Source organism: Pseudophryne corroboree, chromosome 6, assembly GCF_028390025.1.
Source record: "Pseudophryne corroboree isolate aPseCor3 chromosome 6, aPseCor3.hap2, whole genome shotgun sequence".
NCBI classification, from domain to species: domain Eukaryota; kingdom Metazoa; phylum Chordata; class Amphibia; order Anura; family Myobatrachidae; genus Pseudophryne; species Pseudophryne corroboree.
This window is the reverse complement of record NC_086449.1, coordinates 380,490,159-380,508,115: the sequence shown is the minus strand read 5'-3', so window position 1 is coordinate 380,508,115 and position 17,957 is coordinate 380,490,159. Positions and strand designations below refer to the sequence as shown.

At 45.3% G+C, this 17,957-nt stretch overlaps 1 protein-coding gene across 3 annotated transcripts in view; it reads left to right on the top strand.

Moving 5' to 3' along the window:
* LRGUK (leucine rich repeats and guanylate kinase domain containing) overlaps positions 1-17,957 on the top strand; it is a 338,728-nt gene that overhangs the window by 142,653 nt on the left and 178,118 nt on the right. For all 3 annotated transcript variants that reach the window (XM_063926758.1, XM_063926757.1, XM_063926759.1), the window contains exons 5-6: positions 3,330-3,411; positions 10,392-10,516. In XM_063926758.1, the coding sequence (XP_063782828.1) occupies positions 3,330-3,411; positions 10,392-10,516 (207 nt within the window). The remainder of the gene's footprint in view (positions 1-3,329; positions 3,412-10,391; positions 10,517-17,957) is intronic.

The window sequence follows — 17,957 nt, the reverse complement described above, 5'->3', positions numbered from 1 at the left end:
AGGTCAGATATTTTTGTAAGTTCCGGTATGCCAGTCTGCCACTTATCTAATAATAGGTTCCATTATGCATGTTCATGATAGGACATTTTTGTTAACATCAAATAAATATATTTCAATTTATATGGTTTGGAAAGGAGAAAATTAAACAACATATCTATGTCAGTCACCTGTGACAGATGAACTGGGTGGGTACCATTGTATGGTTTAGTAGCTTTGGTAGAAAGTAGAAAATGACGCATTTGAAAGTACATGAATAAATGCGTATTAGGCAAATGAAATCTTTGGGATAGATTTGCAAATGTGGTAATACTGCCACCCGGATCAAAAACTTTGAGAGGAATCTAAGCCTTTGATTTTCTAGGTAAGATATGTGGGGTTAGAAACCGATGGGGGTAAAGAGGGATTACCCCACAACGGAATGAATTGTGAAACATATGGATTCCTGTTACAACATTTATTAATGTGAAACCATGCTAGGTAAGTGTCATAAAATAATATATGCGATTTTAACTCCTTGGGAATGATGGAAGATTTAGTTTGGAGCAAGGCCCCAGGAGCGTATGGGAAAAAAACAGCTGAATCTAAAGAATAATCTGAATAAATAGATGTGTTCAATATCCAATAATTTATATACCTAAAGAATATTGCAGTAGAATATGCCTCCAAATCTGGGTAACCTAAGCCACCATCAGAACAAGGAGTTTTAAGTTTCACCCTAGAGATCCTAGGCCTTTTATTCTGTCATAAAAAAATTGGAAAATAATGCATCTAAACGAGCTATGTCTGATTTTAATATTGCTATTGGTAACATCTGCATACAATAAAGTATCTTTGGGAGGATAATAAACTTAATAATAGCCATTTGCCCTAGAAGTGAGATGTGAAGATCTTTCCAGAATTCTAATTTGGTGGAGATAGCCGATATCGTGGAGGAAAAGTTGTGAGAATAAAGTTGAGAGAGATCAGAGCATATCTGAACGAGATATTTAAATTTGGAAGGAGCTTTGGAAAGTGAAGTGTTGAGGGGTTTCAAGGAGTCTGGAGTAGCGTGACCTAATAAAAGTATTTCAGACTTAGATAAATTGACCTTATATCCCGATACTTTTCCAAATGAGTCAACTAGGTTTAGGAAGGCTGGTAAAGAAACTGTGGGGTCAGACAGGAAAATAAGAGTTTCATCTGCAAATAAAACAATTTATTGTTCCGTCGATCTAATTAGAATACCTCGTATATTAGAAGAGGTACAAACAGCTACCGCTAAGGCTTCAATAGCTGTGGCAAAAATTAGTGGCTATAGGGGACACCCCTGTTGCGTACCCCGTCCTAAAATAAAAGGAGATGAAAGATATCCATTACAAGCAATACAAGACGAGGGGGATGTAGTGGAGTGAGAGGTAGAATTTGCTTGATGTATAGCTGACAAAACTCTCCGAACATTCACAACAGAGTGTCTTCCTGGGATGAAGCCCGTTTGATCTTTATGGATCAGGTAAGGTAACACTGGCTTCAATCTCTCTGCCAATATTTTTGTGAAAAGTTTATAGTCAATATTAAGCAGAGAGATTTGCCTGTATGACCCAGGAAGTTTCAAATCACGGCCAGGCTTAGATAAAACCTTGATTATAGCATCATAAAAGTAAGGTGGGCTCAGCAATTATACAGTAGAATTAAAACAGGCTGCTAACGGTTTTCCAAGCTGGTCACATAAAATTTTGTAGAACTCATTTGAAAATCCGTCAGGGCCTGATGCTTTGGCTAATTTCACTTATTTAATGGCCCAGGTCACTTCATCTGAAAATGAATCAGAGAGTTGAGGCAGCTTAAAAAAATCCCAAAAAGAAGAGGAAAAAGGGAGTGGGGAAGGTGTATCAGTTTCGGAACCGTTTGACTCATATGGAGGTGCATTGGGTGGGGAATAATAGTTTTATAGAAGCCTATCATGACATCAGCAATCTATGCATCAGAATTGGTCAATGAACCATCAGATAATAAAAGGGGATGAATTACCATCTGTTGTCTAGTGCCCTGTAACAAATTGGTGAGTAGTTTACCTACCTAATTAACAAATTTGTAAAATTTTGAGTTAACATGAAAAAGATATTTATCGACACAAAACTGCAAAAATTCTGAATAATTTAACTGAGCTTCCTTATATAGATTTATTCTCTAAGGATGGGTTGAGTTTGTACATTTGAAATGCGTTCGTAAGTTTCGTTTGAATATTTAGATAAGTTATTTTGCAGTTTTTTTGATTTGGGAAATATAAGCTATCATTTCTCCCCTAATTAACGCCTTAGCGGCTTGCCAAAAATTTACAGGGTCAGTAGAACCATCAGAGGCATTGTGTAAACAATAATCATCCCATTATTGAATTAATTTTTTTTAAAGGCTTTGGACTGGGCCAAGTGAGATGGGAATTTCCATAATGGTTTAGCTTCTCCAGAGTTGTCCATAATCAGACAATATTGGGGGTTCGATAGATGCTGAGGTGATTTTTGGGAATAAAGATTCAGCAGTTAGTATATAATCAATCCTCGACCATGTATTGTGTGTCATGGAAAGGCATGTCAAATCTTTTTCAGTAGGGTTTATGACCCTCCACGTATCAATTAAATTAAGAGTTTTAAGAATGAAAGGAACCCCTAATTTTGGGAGAACAGGTATATGCTTGGGAGGGGGTAACCTGTCCAATAAATGGGAGGATACAAGGTTAAAATTATCACAAACAACCTAGTAGGATCTAGAAGATGTAATTTTGACAAGAATTTAATAAAAAATAACTTTTTATATGGTGTTGGAGCAAACAAGTTACAAAAAATAATAAGTAGCGCCTGCAAGTTCTATGTTGATAATCACATATCTGCCATTGAGGTCTGCAGTCACGGAAGACACTTGAATATTTAACTTTTTTTTTGTTGCTAAAATTGCAACTCCACAATTGAAGTCTAGCAATTGCCTCGAGAACCACTGTTCCACTTCCATAATAACATCATTGTGTTGTAAAATTGTCTCCTGGGTCGCTGGGTTACTGGGTTACCAACACAAGTTGACATAAGTAGCTGTTATTTACAATATCATGCACATAAAATCAATGATTATGTTGATCAAATTACATCCGGATATGTCAATAACTTAATGATGATGATTCAAACGTTATGATACCCCTTCGTATATATATGTTAACCCAACCAGTACTTTGGTTGGCAAGTAGGGTGGATGTTGGTGTTTTTTCTATAGAAGCAAACCAAGCAACCATGTTCAACCATGTTCCTGACAGTACATTACTGTGGTAATTAATGTATCTTTTTTTTCTCAATCCTTTCCTCCAGGTTGTGGATTTGTCATTTAATGCCATAACCAGCATGAAGGATTTATCCGCACACAAGTCGCTGACAAAGCTCTTCTTAAATAGTATCCTTTGCAAATCAAACACTGTTTAATTAGGAATTATAATAATTTTTATAAACTACTACGTTTTCTATTTTATTTGTCACTGTATGAATGTGGGAAATATAAATACAACGTAATTACATGTGTAACATGTACTAAAGGATGTTGAGTTCTGGGCAGAGATCAGTAGCCTAAACAATAAAACAAAAGAGCAAAGACAGGCCTACCATACTCCCCAGTCCCCAGTGGCGTAACTACCATAGGTGCAGGGAGTGCAGCTGCTATGGGGCCCCTGGCTGCTTCCTGGACCCGCTGCTCCCCCTTCATCCTGTCACGGGATGCCTCCAAGACCCGCCACACAGAATGGCCAATGCCGATAGCATCCTCATAGGCTTAAGTTGCGGAGGATGCAGCGGGTGGCCAGCTCCTGGCAGCAGGGCAGTGCTGCAATCTGCTTGTATTTAAGAGACAGGGCCTACTGTCTCTCTCCCTCTCTCTCCCTGATAATGTCTCTCTCTCCCTCTCTCCTTGACAATGTCTCTCTTCCTCTCTCTCTTTCTCCCTGATATTGTCTCTCTCTCCTTGACACTGTCTCTCTCTCTCTCTCCCTGACATTGCCCCTCTCTCTCCCTGACACTGTCTCTATCTCCCTGACACTGTCTCTCCCTGATACTGTCTCTCTCTCTGATGCTGTGTCTCGCTCTCCCTGATGCTGACTCTTTCTCCCTGACAACCTCTCTCTCTCTCCACTCTTTCTCTAACACCCTCTCCCGCTCTCTGTCTCTCCCTCTTTCTTTCCATGACGCTCTCTCTCACTCTCTCTTGCTCCCCTCTCTTTATATCTTACTCTCTTCCTGACACTCTCTCTCGCTCTTTCTCTCCTCTCATCACTTTTTTCTCTTTGTCCCTGACTCCCTCTCTCTCTTTCTCTCATTCCCTCTTTTCCTTGAAACCCCTCTCTTTCTATCTCTGCCACAGTCTCTCCCTCCCTCCCCCTCTCTCCCTGGCACTGTCTCTCCCTCCCCCTCTCTCTCCTTGACTGTGTCTCTCTGTTCATCTCTCTCTCTCCCCCAACACTGTCTCCCCCTCTCTCTGACATTGTCTCTTTCTCTCTGAAACACTCTTTCTCCCTGACACTGTCTCTCTCTCTCCCTCTCTCTCTCCCTGACACACACTCTCTCTCTCTGCCTGACACTTTCTCCCTCTCTCTGATACTGTTTCGCTCTCCATGACATTGTGTCTCTCCCTCCCTGACACCCTATCTTTCGTTGTCTTGTTCTCTCTCTCTCTCTCTCTCTCTGATGCCTTCTCTCTCCCTCCATCTATCTCTCCCTGACTCGGTCACTCTCTCTTGCTCCCCTCTCTTTCTCTCTTCCTCCCTCCCTAACACTCTCTCTCGCTCTCTCACTCCCATTCGCTCCCCTCCCTCTTGCGAACACCATGTTTCTCTCCCAGATGCCCTCTCTCTCCCCCCTCTCATCCCTTTCTCTCTCTTTTTCCATGAACCTCTCTCTCTCCCTCTTTCCCTCTCTTTCTTGCTTCTCTCTCTCTTTAAGATTTTGCTATGGGACCCACAAAGTTCTAGTTACTACCCTGCCAGTCCCCACTGTAATCTGTCTACATGATATGAATAGATCACTGTAAAGAATGGCTCTCCAGTATGAAAGATAAATAGCTCCTGCCAGTACCCTCACAGGATAATCACCCGTAAATAGTGTGGGACAATCACAGCAATAATGACGTGCTGATAATGATCAGATTGTAAGCATGTCATTATTTTCCTGAGTGCTATATAAAATTAATATGGGTGTGGTATGCGTGACCTCAGCATACTGACGCCGGGATCCTGGCAGCGGAATTCCGGCGGAGTGGGGCAAGTGCAGCAAGCCCCTTGCGGGCTTGCTGCGCTCGCCACGCTGTGGGATCGGTAGCAACCTACGGTCGCTACATGTTCTATTCCTACTCTATGTGTCTCGTGGACACCCACGACTGGAAATAGTCCTTGTTGGTCGGAATGCCGACCATCGGGATTGTGAGGAGGCGGGATGTAGGGGGAGGTTATGTGACCATCGGTCTCCTGACCGCCGGTCACATAACTACATCCCAATTAATATATATAACATTAAATTCAGTTCATTCATTACTCCTCAACTTTCACCCATACAGTATGTTTTAAGGAGAGTGTCCTTATGTTCTAGTAATATATTATTCTGCAAAATACGTCCTCTCATAAAACGTGTGCAGTGGTATAATCTAAACATAACTGTGGCAGGCTTAGCTCACAAGTTTCAGCATTCTGCAGTGTGATTAGCTATGCCATAATAATGGTGTGGTTATACTTTGTAGTACTCAGTATTATGCTTGGTACAGGTTGAGTATCCCATATCCAAAATGCTTGGGACCAGAAGTATTTTTGATATCGGATTTTTCCATATTTTGGAATAATTGCATACCATAATGAGATATCATGGTGATGGGTACCAAGTCTAAGCACAGAATGCATTTATGTTTCATATACACCTTTTACACACAGCCTGTAGGTCATGTAATACAATATTTGGAATAATTTTGTGTATTAAACAAAATTGGTGTACATTGAACCATCAGATAACAAAGGTCTCACTATCTCAGTATCAATCAACAAGTTCCGTATTTCGGAATATTCCGTATTTCAGAATATTTGTATATCAGAATATTTGGATATGGGATACTCAACATATATCTGTATTAAGAGTCCAGAAATGATCTACTCATTAAAGATGGCTTTTATTCAAACAAACAGCATGTTGTCAATAGAGTACATCATTTTATGGAACTAACCTTTCACATGGGTGGCAAGCTGAAAGAGAAGGCTGCTTAACTGCTGCATGTTTAAAATATACAAGCTGCAGCAGAAGTGAGGAAAGTCTGTGCTGTATTAACTAGCATCATAAAGAGCTCACTGTGTCCAGCAATGCAGAGAGGGGAAGGGGGGTGCTAATTGCTTGGCGCATGCTTACAAAGTGAACGCATACATACATAGAATACAATTATACACCTGTGCACATCTGGTTCTTCCATCTCTTTACTATATCGCATATAAGGACGTTAGGAGATGTATCTTTTCACCTGCTAGACAGGGCCGTCTTAACATAATTGAAGGCCCTCGGCAAAGCAGTGCACTGAGACCTCTACCCACCTATTCACGGGAATAAATAAAAAACATAACTTACCCCTTCTGCGGTCCCACACCATCTCTCCACATGCTTCCATATAGTGAATGGCTGTCAGCTCTCTGATTGCTGGATAGCTCCAACCATCTACCAATCAACAAGCTGACAGCCATTCTCTGTATGGCTGCAGGCTGGAGGCAGTTAGTGAATGCTGCACTCTGATTGCTGGATTGCTCCTGCCATCCACCAATCAGCAAGCTGACAGCATTTCTCTCTCTGGCTAGAGGCATTTAGAGAATGTTGTACTCTGATTGGTAGATAGCGCCATATATCCACCAATTCTCAAGCAGACAACCATTCGATGTCTTGTTGTAGCCTGGGAGGCAGGTAAAAAAATGCTGCCTGGCCACTATGCTTGGGTATAATTCATAATCAGAGCAGCGAGGCAGCATTCTCTACCTGCCTCCCAAGAAGTTCCAGAGGCACCAGCTCGGGTGGCATTTGCCCTTTGGTCCAGCCTGCCCCTGCTTAATATACTTGGCCACACACAAGTCCTGATTTATGAAACTCCAGTAATAGGGTACTTTCTACAGTAAAGTTCACTTTGATCGTCCTCTTCTGCCGAGACTTTAGGTCCCCAATTCAGGAGCGCTGGTTCCATTTTTTCTTTTATCATTTACATGTGTTAGTAGTTGAGTGATCACTACTGGAAATTCAGCTGCACCTTTATATTAAAGCGCAGAGTGTCATGAGGTCATGAGGTCGACACTGTGTACAGTGAGTATGTTAACCTCACAATTCCAGGGCAAGGATTCTGACACAGGTTTAATGCTTGTTACAGCATTCACCCACGTGGGTGTTACAACTTCAATCATGCTGCTTACTAGCAAGTTTAAAGTTATAACACCTGCATGGGTAAAATGTACCAAGGAGCAATATACCTGTGTTGGCATCTCAGCACCAGCATTGGGAGGTCGTCATCGTCACTGTACACATAGGGCCTGATTCAGAGGTGGACACTGCTGTGTCTGTGGGTGCAATAATATGCATATGCTAGTTTCAGTGTACATGCCTGTGCCTGAACGTGTATGCCCTGAGACGCCTACTTCCTGGGTCTCTGGACGCTGTAACACGTTGGTGCATCATCTCATGCGCCATCGACATGCCCTACGGTGGTTGCAGTGCTGCGCCTGGACATGGCCTCTCTGGAAGTGTCTGTGCATCTGAGAACGCAGCCGCTCTCACTGGTGTCTGCGACACTCCCATAACACTCCCTACAGCGATACAGTGTCTGCGCATCTGAGAACGCAGCCACTCTCACTGGTGTCTGCGACACTCCCATAACGCTCCCTACAGCAGGTACAGTGTCTGCGCATCTGAGAACGCAGCCACTCTCACTGGTGTCTGCGCCACTCCCATAACACTCCCTACAGCGATACAGTGTCTGCGCATCTGAGAACGCAGCCGCTCTCACTGGTGTCTGCGACACTCCCATAACACTCCCTACAGCGATACAGTGTCTGCGCATCTGAGAACGCAGCCACTCTCACTGGTGTCTGCGACACTCCCATAACGCTCCCTACAGCAGGTACAGTGTCTGCGCATCTGAGAACGCAGCCGCTCTCACTGGTGTCTGCGACACTCCCATAACACTCCCTACAGCGATACAGTGTCTGCGCATCTGAGAACGCAGCCGCTCTCACTGGTGTCTGCGACACTCCCATAACACTCCCTACAGCGATACAGTGTCTGCGCATCTGAGAACGCAGCCACTCTCACTGGTGTCTGCGACACTCCCATAACGCTCCCTACAGCAGGTACAGTGTCTGCGCATCTGAGAACGCAGCCGCTCTCACTGGTGTCTGCGACACTCCCATAACACTCCCTACAGCGATACAGTGTCTGCGCATCTGAGAACGCAGCCACTCTCACTGGTGTCTGCGACACTCCCATAACGCTCCCTACAGCAGGTACAGTGTCTGCGCATCTGAGAACGCAGCCGCTCTCACTGGTGTCTGCGACACTCCCATAACACTCCCTACAGCGATACAGTGTCTGCGCATCTGAGAACGCAGCCACTCTCACTGGTGTCTGCGACACTCCCATAACACTCCCTACAGCGATACAGTGTCTGCGCATCTGAGAACGCAGCCGCTCTCACTGGTGTCTGCGACACTCCCATAACACTCCCTACAGCGATACAGTGTCTGCGCATCTGAGAACGCAGCCGCTCTCACTGGTGTCTGCGACACTCCCATAACACTCCCTACAGCGATACAGTGTCTGCGCATCTGAGAACGCAGCCGCTCTCACTGGTGTCTGCGCCACTCCCATAACACTCCCTACAGCGATACAGTGTCTGCGCATCTGAGAACGCAGCCGCTCTCACTGGTGTCTGCGACACTCCCATAATGCTCCCTACAGCAGGTACAGTGTCAGTGCTTGGACATAGCTTCTGTGGAAGTGTCTGCATCTGAAAACGCAGCCGATCTCACTGGTGTCTGCACCACTCCCATAACGCTCCCTACAGCCAGTGCAGTGTCTGCGCCTGGACATAGCATCTATGGAAGTGTCTGTACATCTGAGAACGCAGCCGCTCTCACTGGTATCTGTGACACTCCCATAACACTCCCTACAGCCAGTACAGTGTCTGCGCCTGGACATAGCATCTATGGAAGTGTCTGTACATCTGAGAACGCAGCCGCTCTCACTGGTATCTGTGACACTCCCATAACACTCCCTATGGCAGGTGCCGTCTCTGCGCTTGGACATAGACTCTATGGAAGTGTCTCTACATCTGAGAACGCAGCCGCTCTCACTGGTATCTGTGACACTCCCATAACACTCCCTATGGCAGGTGCCGTCTCTGCGCTTGGACATAGACTCTATGGAAGTGTCTCTACATCTGAGAACGCAGCCGCTCTCACTGGTATCTGTGACACTCCCATAACACTCCCTATGGCAGGTGCCGTCTCTGCGCTTGGACATAGACTCTATGGAAGTGTCTCTACATCTGAGAACGCAGCCGCTCTCACTGGTATCTGTGACACTCCCATAACACTCCCTATGGCAGGTGCCGTCTCTGCGCTTGGACATAGACTCTATGGAAGTGTCTCTACATCTGAGAACGCAGTCGCTCTCACTGGTGTCTGCGCCACTCCCATACGCTCCCTAAAGCCAGTGCAGTGTCTGCGCCTGGACATAGCCTCTATGGAAGTGTCTGTACATCTGAGAACGCAGTCGCTCGCACTGGTATCTGTGACACTCCCATAACATGCCCATGAAATGTATTATTTTTGCATTCACTTCTGTTCACCTCCCAGTCACCGACCAGGAACGCCCAGCACTCTTTTGCCACCTTTCTGATACTGTCTGAATGGAACACAAGTGCGTACACTGAGGGTAACGCATACACAGTAGCAAATAATTGCTCAACTACGACAACACTTGCATTGCATGTGGTTTGCGCGCACATCTGACTCACGCCCATAGTGAGTCTTGCCCTCCCATACCAATGCTGCTGATGTGAGGATGTGTACAGCACTGCGTATGACAGGGAATATGCCAGTATAGCAGGCACAATTAGTAATAAACACAACCTAATAAGGGCTATCTAAAGCGGGTTGGATATGCGTGACCGGTGGGTTGGGTATGCGTGACTCTGTGTGTATCGTGAACACCCACCAGTGGGAATAGTCCCTGCTAGTCGGCATGCCAAGTGTCGGGATTCTCAGGGGGCGGGATGTAGGGGGAGGTGTCTCCCATCCTTATGACACTTCATCCTGTGCAAAGTTTCTATATTTTCAAATGTTTAAGTGTTGTTTTCTTGATCACTTACCTTCTGTACAGATAATAGCATACAGGATATAACTGGGTTAGAAAAGTGCAGCAGTCTGACCCATCTGAACCTGGCTCACAATAAAATCTGCAACATCAGTGGGCTTGGTAACTTGCCAATCAAAGCACTCTCTCTGGTATGTATATTACATAGTTGGGGCACAGTAATGCTGATCATGCGGACTGACCCCCAGTAATTGGAGATAACTGTGATAACTTTGAAAGTATTGCTAGGTAAACACTGTGCAATAATCGGACTGACCAGCCAATTTCCACTTGATCGGTCCGATTATTGCACAGTGTATACACAGCACCTGGAGTCGATTGCCGTCCCCAAACCCATCACATCAGCTCCCAATTAGGAGTGCTATACGATCAGCCGTCATCTTCTGACAAACTGAATTTAAAAGCATCTCAATAATAATCTGAATAATCTTTAGGGAAATGTATCATTGTGCAGTGTACTATATACACAGGAAGTCGGATGTTCTCTGTACCATTTCAGCTGTCAGGAGGAGAAAACAAAATTGTGGATCTTTGCTGTTATCTTTCTGGTGTGTTTTTAGCTTAAGTCAGATTTGCCTCCAAAGCATGCTTGCCTACTTTTGAAAAAGCATTTCAGGGAGATTGTGAAAGTAACACCTATCAGTGCGGACGTGTACGGCTACATCTGAGAGGCGTGTCAGAAAAATGACTTACATCCATATGTAAATAAGCCCCAAAGTTTGTAAGATCTACTTGTTGAAGAAAAGGCTCTCATATTTTTTAGGAATTGCTTGTGTATTGTGTTTTACAAGGGCTTCCATATACTGTAAGTGGTCATAAGAAAGCTTAATTACAATGCAAGTAGCCTTAGGTACAGTACCATTGTGCCTTATAACCAATACAGGGAAATGGCACTGATGAGCCCATTTGAATACATGTATCTATGATTTTTTCACCCCCAAGAATGTAACAGCTGCATAATGGGGGTAAAGTGCAATCAGGGAGATTGCTGGTCTATTCATGGAGTGAGGGAGATTGCTGCTATTTCAGGGAGTCTCCTGCAGAATGAGGGAGGGTAGGCAACAATGCTCCAAATACAGTAGGTGGAGAACAAGCTGAAGTGAGTTAGGCTACAAAGACTGAGGTGCATGTGTTTTACAGGCGGTTTCATAGGCAAGTGCATCGCCCAGAAATATAGTTCAGCTATACAGTTATGTGTTCTTTTATTATCCAGTAACTGCAGCATGTAGGATTTACAGAATAATGACCGTTTTGTTTTGGTTTGTTTTTTGAGAATTTGGAACACATGCCTAAAATCTATTAGATCAAACTGCAAAATGTTCCCATCTTGCTCCATACTACTGTTAACATCCCCCCTTCTTATTTGCATAGTAGATCTCCTCACAGTGACGGCATTCTGTGAGCATTGCAATACGAATAACATGCTCACAGACAGGGACTGGCTGGCAACTTTTAGCCTGGTGGGCAAATGCAATAAAGTTGCCCGGCTTCTCTACCAGCGCACGGCAATGGCATAATGGATGTGGCAGAAAAAACTGCAGGCATGGTTTATCTAATGGGGATGCAGTTTAAATGTGTAATGAAATATCTGAAAAATCATTATGTTTAAGAACAATAATCAAATACATCGCCTACCAGCCCTGTCTGACAAACAAACTATTCTAATGACTGATATAAAATAGGAAACAAGACGCCTCCTTGGAAGCAGCAGTGGTAGGGCTGTATGGTGATGCAGCAGGAGGCGTCTGATACAGGTAGACACCTCCTGCTGCAGTAGCGATCTGACCTGCGTCCTATTATCAAGCATCGGATCACTGACTCCCCATCGGGCAGCTTACGAAGATCCCTGGAATCTTCTCTCCACCTAAACAGCAGCGACATGCCTCCATTATGGGAAACTGAGGGCGTTGCCACCCCTCCCCGTCCCAAAATGGTAACAGACTGTTTATCACTGACAATCTGCTGCCATCCTACTTCCTACAGCTCAAGACCCATTTGTGCACGCACTCAATGGGTCCTGCGCATGAGCAAAGTACCGATAATAAGTAGCATCATCAACTGGACCAAAATGAGGTCCAATATACTGTACAATAACCACTTTACATCACCTCCCTCAGCTCCTTCAGTGTCCAAATGACATAAAATGTATATCAAGACAAAAAAAGTAAGAAGATGCAGAACAAAACAAACACATTCACTGCACAGCAACTACATGTACGCAGGGTAAGCATCAGTTTATAGTTTATGGAGGTAAAGCATCTACACAGATGTGTTTTTTGCCAAAAGCTATAGCACCTATCAAGTTTCTGATGATGTTCAGGTGGTGCTGCATGGTGTAAGTGGGCATAGGTGGGTTGCATAGTACCAGTGTACACAGGGTGGGGGCACAGGGGGGATGCACGGTGTCAGTGGACACAGGTGAGTGGCATAGTCCCAGTGTACACAGGGTGGGGGCACAGTGGGGATGCACAGTGTCAGTGGGCACAGGTGGGCTGCATAGTACCAATGTACACAGGGTGGGGGCACAGGGGTGATGCACAGTGTCAGTGGACACAGGTGAGTGGCATAGTCCCAGTGTACACAGGGTGGGGGCACAGGGGGGATGCACAGTGTCAGTGGGCACAGGTGAGTGGTATAGTCCCAGTGTACACAGGGTGGGGGCACAGTGGGGATGCACAGTGTCGGTGGGCACAGGTGAACGGCATAGTGCCAATGTACACAGTGTGGGGGCACAGGGGGGTTGCACGGTGTCAATAGGCAAAGGTGGGGCTGCATAGTAACAGTCAGTGGCGGATTTTTACCATTGGGCTACAGGACTACCTATGGGCTGTAAAATAAACCACCCCTAGTCTCAGTGAAGTTAAGTGCAGTCCGTGAACTGCACTGGCTTCACTGTGACTGTCAGTAACTTGCTATTGGAAGTCATACCTGTCAGTCACAAACACACAAGTCAGTCCCATTGGGAGGTGTCTTCTCCTCTGGGACTGCCAGACAGGGCTGCGATAAGCAGAGAGCTGGTTTCTTGTAGGAAACCACTCTTTGCATTTTGCGCAGCCCTATCTGGCTTCTATGGGCTGCAGTCGGTGCAGTCCATAGAAGCCAGGGGTTTGCGCATGGACAGTTGCACTGTGTCAGTGGGCACAGGTGGGGCTGCATAATACCAGTGTACACAGCGTGGGGGCACAGGTTGGACTGCCCGGTGTTAGTGGGCACAGGTGGGGCTGCATAGTATCAGTGTACATAGGGTGGGGTCAGAGGGGTGCTGCACAGTGACAGAGTATACACAGTGGGGGAACAGGTGGGACTGCACAGTGTCAGTATATATGGGGGTAGACCTTTATAGTGGCAGACTCCCAAATCAATATCTGACTCCAGAGGTGAAGCTGACCCAGAGGTTTGTTCTTTATGCAGGAAGTTTACATAGCACTGTTCTAGACTGTTCCTAACTGATCTGGCCTCTGCCACCCTCCCTGTACATATTCCAGCAGAAGTAAGAGCAGCCGACTCCTCCAATAAGCCCCGACCCTTTTATCCATTCTCCTGCTACTAGGGTCCTGGGAAAGGACACCTGGCTCGCCATTGGTCAGGGGTGGCCATTTTCTTATAGCCTGCTATGGGGGCATCCATTTCTGCTAGCTGGTACTGTTCAGCAGCCAGGCAGGGGGTTATACTGCTCAGAGCAGCTGGAAGCATGAGGACCTCTGTTTGCCTCCTGGATCACTTAAATTTTACTGTCTCAGGGGGCAGATGGCACCCTGCCCCCCTTGCCAGCCAGCCTCTGCTCACAGACAACTTTCCTTTACTTCCTTCTGACCCTTACTCCCACCTTCATAAACCTCTTTGTTCTATCATTTCATGTGATGTTCTCCATATTAGACTGCTGACTAGAAATGTGTTCACTTAGCAGAGAGCATCATTTGTCCCCAGTGTCATAGCATCTCTTCCATGTGATATGCTTTTAAATTAGAGATGAGTGGTTCAGTTTTGTTGAAAACCGAACACACCCAACTTTGGGGTTTTGAGTGAAACCAAGACCCAGCATGGGACACTTTGGGGTCAGATCTCGGATCTAAAAAAAACAAATCTTGCATATGTTTGATGGCATCTAAGTCCCTTTCCCATGATTTAAAGTGCCATTTTACACTGGAAAAGAATGAAAATGAAGGTTATTGATATTAATCATACTGTAAGAACAACAGGTACAAAAATTACATAGTTTTAGCTTTTTTTTATCAATTCGAAAGAAATGACTGTTAACTTTGTTGCTTTTTTTAATCTTTAACCCTTTATGACCCATTACATGTTTCCGGAGTATCCCAGCGATGACACTGGTAAAGTAGACGAATGAGGTCCTAAGTAAACAAAAAAAAGTAAAAAAAATGTTATTAAAATTTTTCTTACATAAAGCATTGTGTCTCGTACACCAAAACATTGCGATTCGTTCTTATTCAATATTTTGATACAGTATTTTTGTATATATAAATGGACATTGGGATTTGAATGGCAGCCATCATCACAATACAGTCTATGCAAATATTATTTTCAATAATGTCCATTTAAATGGAGAAGGGGTCATAAAGGGTTAAATGTTGATATAAAGAGCGTGTTTTTAAATATATGGGTCATTCCATGTGACTCATTATATTTCATGATAATTTATAGTAGTTTAAATGTACCACACTCAAAAATGAAGTGAAAATTCAACATTTTAAAATTCAACATTTTAAAAATATGGCAAAACTATAATGGGTAGGTAATCATAATTAATGCTTAGAAGCAGAAAAAAGTGTACACTTCTAGGGGTATATTTACTAAATTGCAGGTTTTTAGAAGTGGAGAGGTTGCCCATATCAGAATGTACTTTTCTCATACGTCCTAGGGGATGCTGGGGACGACATCAAGACCATGGGGTATAGACGGGATCCGCAGGAGACATGGGCACTCTAAAGACTTTTCATTGGGTGTGAACTGGCTCCTCCCTCTATGCCCCTCCTCCAGACCTCAGTTGTTTTAGAAATGTGCCCAGGTCGACTGGATGCACTCTGAGGAGCTCTACTGAGTTTCTCTGAAAAGACTTATGTTAGGTTTTTTATTTTCAGGGAGATCTGCTGGCATCAGACTCCCTGCTTGGTGGGACTGAGGGGGCAGAAGCAGAACCAACTTCCTCAGAGTTTCATGGCTGACAGGACACCATTAGCTCCTGAAGGGAACTGAACGCACGCCGTGTCTAGATGCTCACTCCCACAGCACGCCGTCACCCCCCTCACAGAGCCAGAAGTCAGAAGACAGGTGAGTATAAGAAGAAATCTTCTATCAAGTAAGTGACGGCTGAGGTGCGTCGCGGCGCGGCTGGCTGGAGCGCAGCGCGCCATTACTGCCCCCACACACAGGCACTACAGGGTGCAGGGCGCGGGGGGGGGGGGGGGGCGCCCTGGGCAGCAGAAAAATACCTCAAACTGGCTAAAAGGGGGCATAAGTTGCCGCTGGCACAGCCCTACCCCCGCCAGTATAAATATTACAGTGTTTGTATGAGTGTAAGGACGCGCCATTGCGGGGGCGGAGCTTCTTCCTCAGGCAGCCAGCACACTACTCAGCTCCATTTTCTCTCTCTCCTCAGGCTGCAGAGAACACGCTGGTCCTCTCCTCCACTTCTGACAAGTACAGGGTGCTATTAACGGGGGGCACAAAGTGATTGTGGTGCATTTGATAGTGTATATTACTATTTAAAAAGCGCTGTTAGGCTGTGGACATACTGTGTTCACAGGAAATACTGGCGCTGGGATTGTGAACTGGCTGCTCCTATCCTGTGTCCCTCTGACAGATTTTACTGTGGGTCTGTCCCCAAAATAAGTCCCAGTGTGTCTGTTGGTGTGCTGTACACGTGTGAGGCATGTCTGAGGCAGGGAGTTCCTCCCCAGAGGAAGCCATTTTAGGGACACAGAGTTGTAATGTGGTGGTGCTACCGGCACACCAAGAGCCTGCATGGGTGAAAGAGATACGTGACAGTATGCATCTGATTAACCGTAGATTAGAGAAGTCTGAATCTAAGGCTGCATGCTGGAGAAAATCTCTGGAAGATGTGATTTTTAAGGATGCTGTTATTCCTTATGCGGGCGGCCCCTCTGGGTCACATAAGAGACCATTTGCAAATGTTGTAAACACTGATACCGACACGGATTCTGACTCTTGTGTCGACGATAATGAATCCAGAGAGATAGATCATAAATTGGCAAAAAATATACAATATATGATTGTGGCTATAAGGGACGTGTTGGAGGTTACAGAAACCACTCCTGTACCTCAGGAGAAGGCGTATTTATGTAAGGAAAAGAAGTCCAAAGTCACGTTCCCCCCTTCACACAAACTAAATGCTCTGTTTGAAGGGATGTGGGTGAATCCTGATAAAAGATTTCGTATTCCCAAAAGGATTCACATAGCTTACACTTTCCCGGCTGAGGACAGGAAAAAGTGGGAATCACCCCCTGTGTTAGACAATGCACTTTCCAGGTTCTCAAAGAAGGTAATTCTCCCTGCTCCTGCCACTGCTTCTCTTAAAGAGTCGGCAGACCGCAAAATGGAAACGACATTGAAATCCATTTATGTTACCAGTGGTACACTGATTAGGCCCACTATTGCCTGCGCATGGGTGAGTCACGCTATTGAAAAATGGTCAAAAAGTGTGTCATCAGAAATTGACACGATTGATAAAGATGAGATACTCCTTAAGTTAGGGAATATCAAGGACGCTGCCACCTACATGCTGGAAGCAATGAAGGATATTGGACTCTTGAGATCACAGGCCGCTACCATGACAGTATCGGTTAGGCGGGCGTTGTGGATTCGCCAGTGGAACGCGGATGCAGATTCCAAAAGAAACATGGAGGCTCTCCTATATAAAGGTGAGGCCTTACTTGGCGATGGCCTGGATGCGTTAGTTTCGGCGGCTACCGTAGGTAAGTCGTAATTTTTGCCCTCTGCGCCTGACAGGCAAAAAAGACCTATCACCCGCAAATGCAGTCCTTTCGGCCCAATAAATACAAAAAGACGAGAGGTTCCCCCTTCTTTGCAGGAAGGGGAAAGAAGCCCACGCCGGCTCCAGGTTCCCAAGAGCAGAAGTCTACCCCTACTTCTGCCAAATCCCCAGCATGACGCTGGAGCTCCCTTGCGGGAGGCCGCTCGGGTGGGGGCACGTCTCAAACTCTTCAGCCAGGATTGGATTCTGTCTGGCCTGGATCCCTGGGTGTTGCAAATAGTATCCCAGGGGTACAAGCTGGAGTTTCAAGATGTTCCCCCATGCCGATTTTTCAAATCGACCTTGCCAGTTTCTCCGTCAGAAAGAGAAGCAGTAACAGTGGCAATCCAAAAATTATGTCAGGACCAGGTCATTGTCCTGGTACCGTTGTCACAACAAGGGAGGGGTTTTTATTCAAGCCTCTTCGTGGTTCCGAAGCCGGACGGCTCGGTCATACCGATCCTAAATCTAAAGGATCTGAATTGTTATCTGAAAAGGTTCAAGTTCAAGATGGAATCACTTCGGGCAGCGATTGCCAGTCTGGAGTAGGGGGACTACTT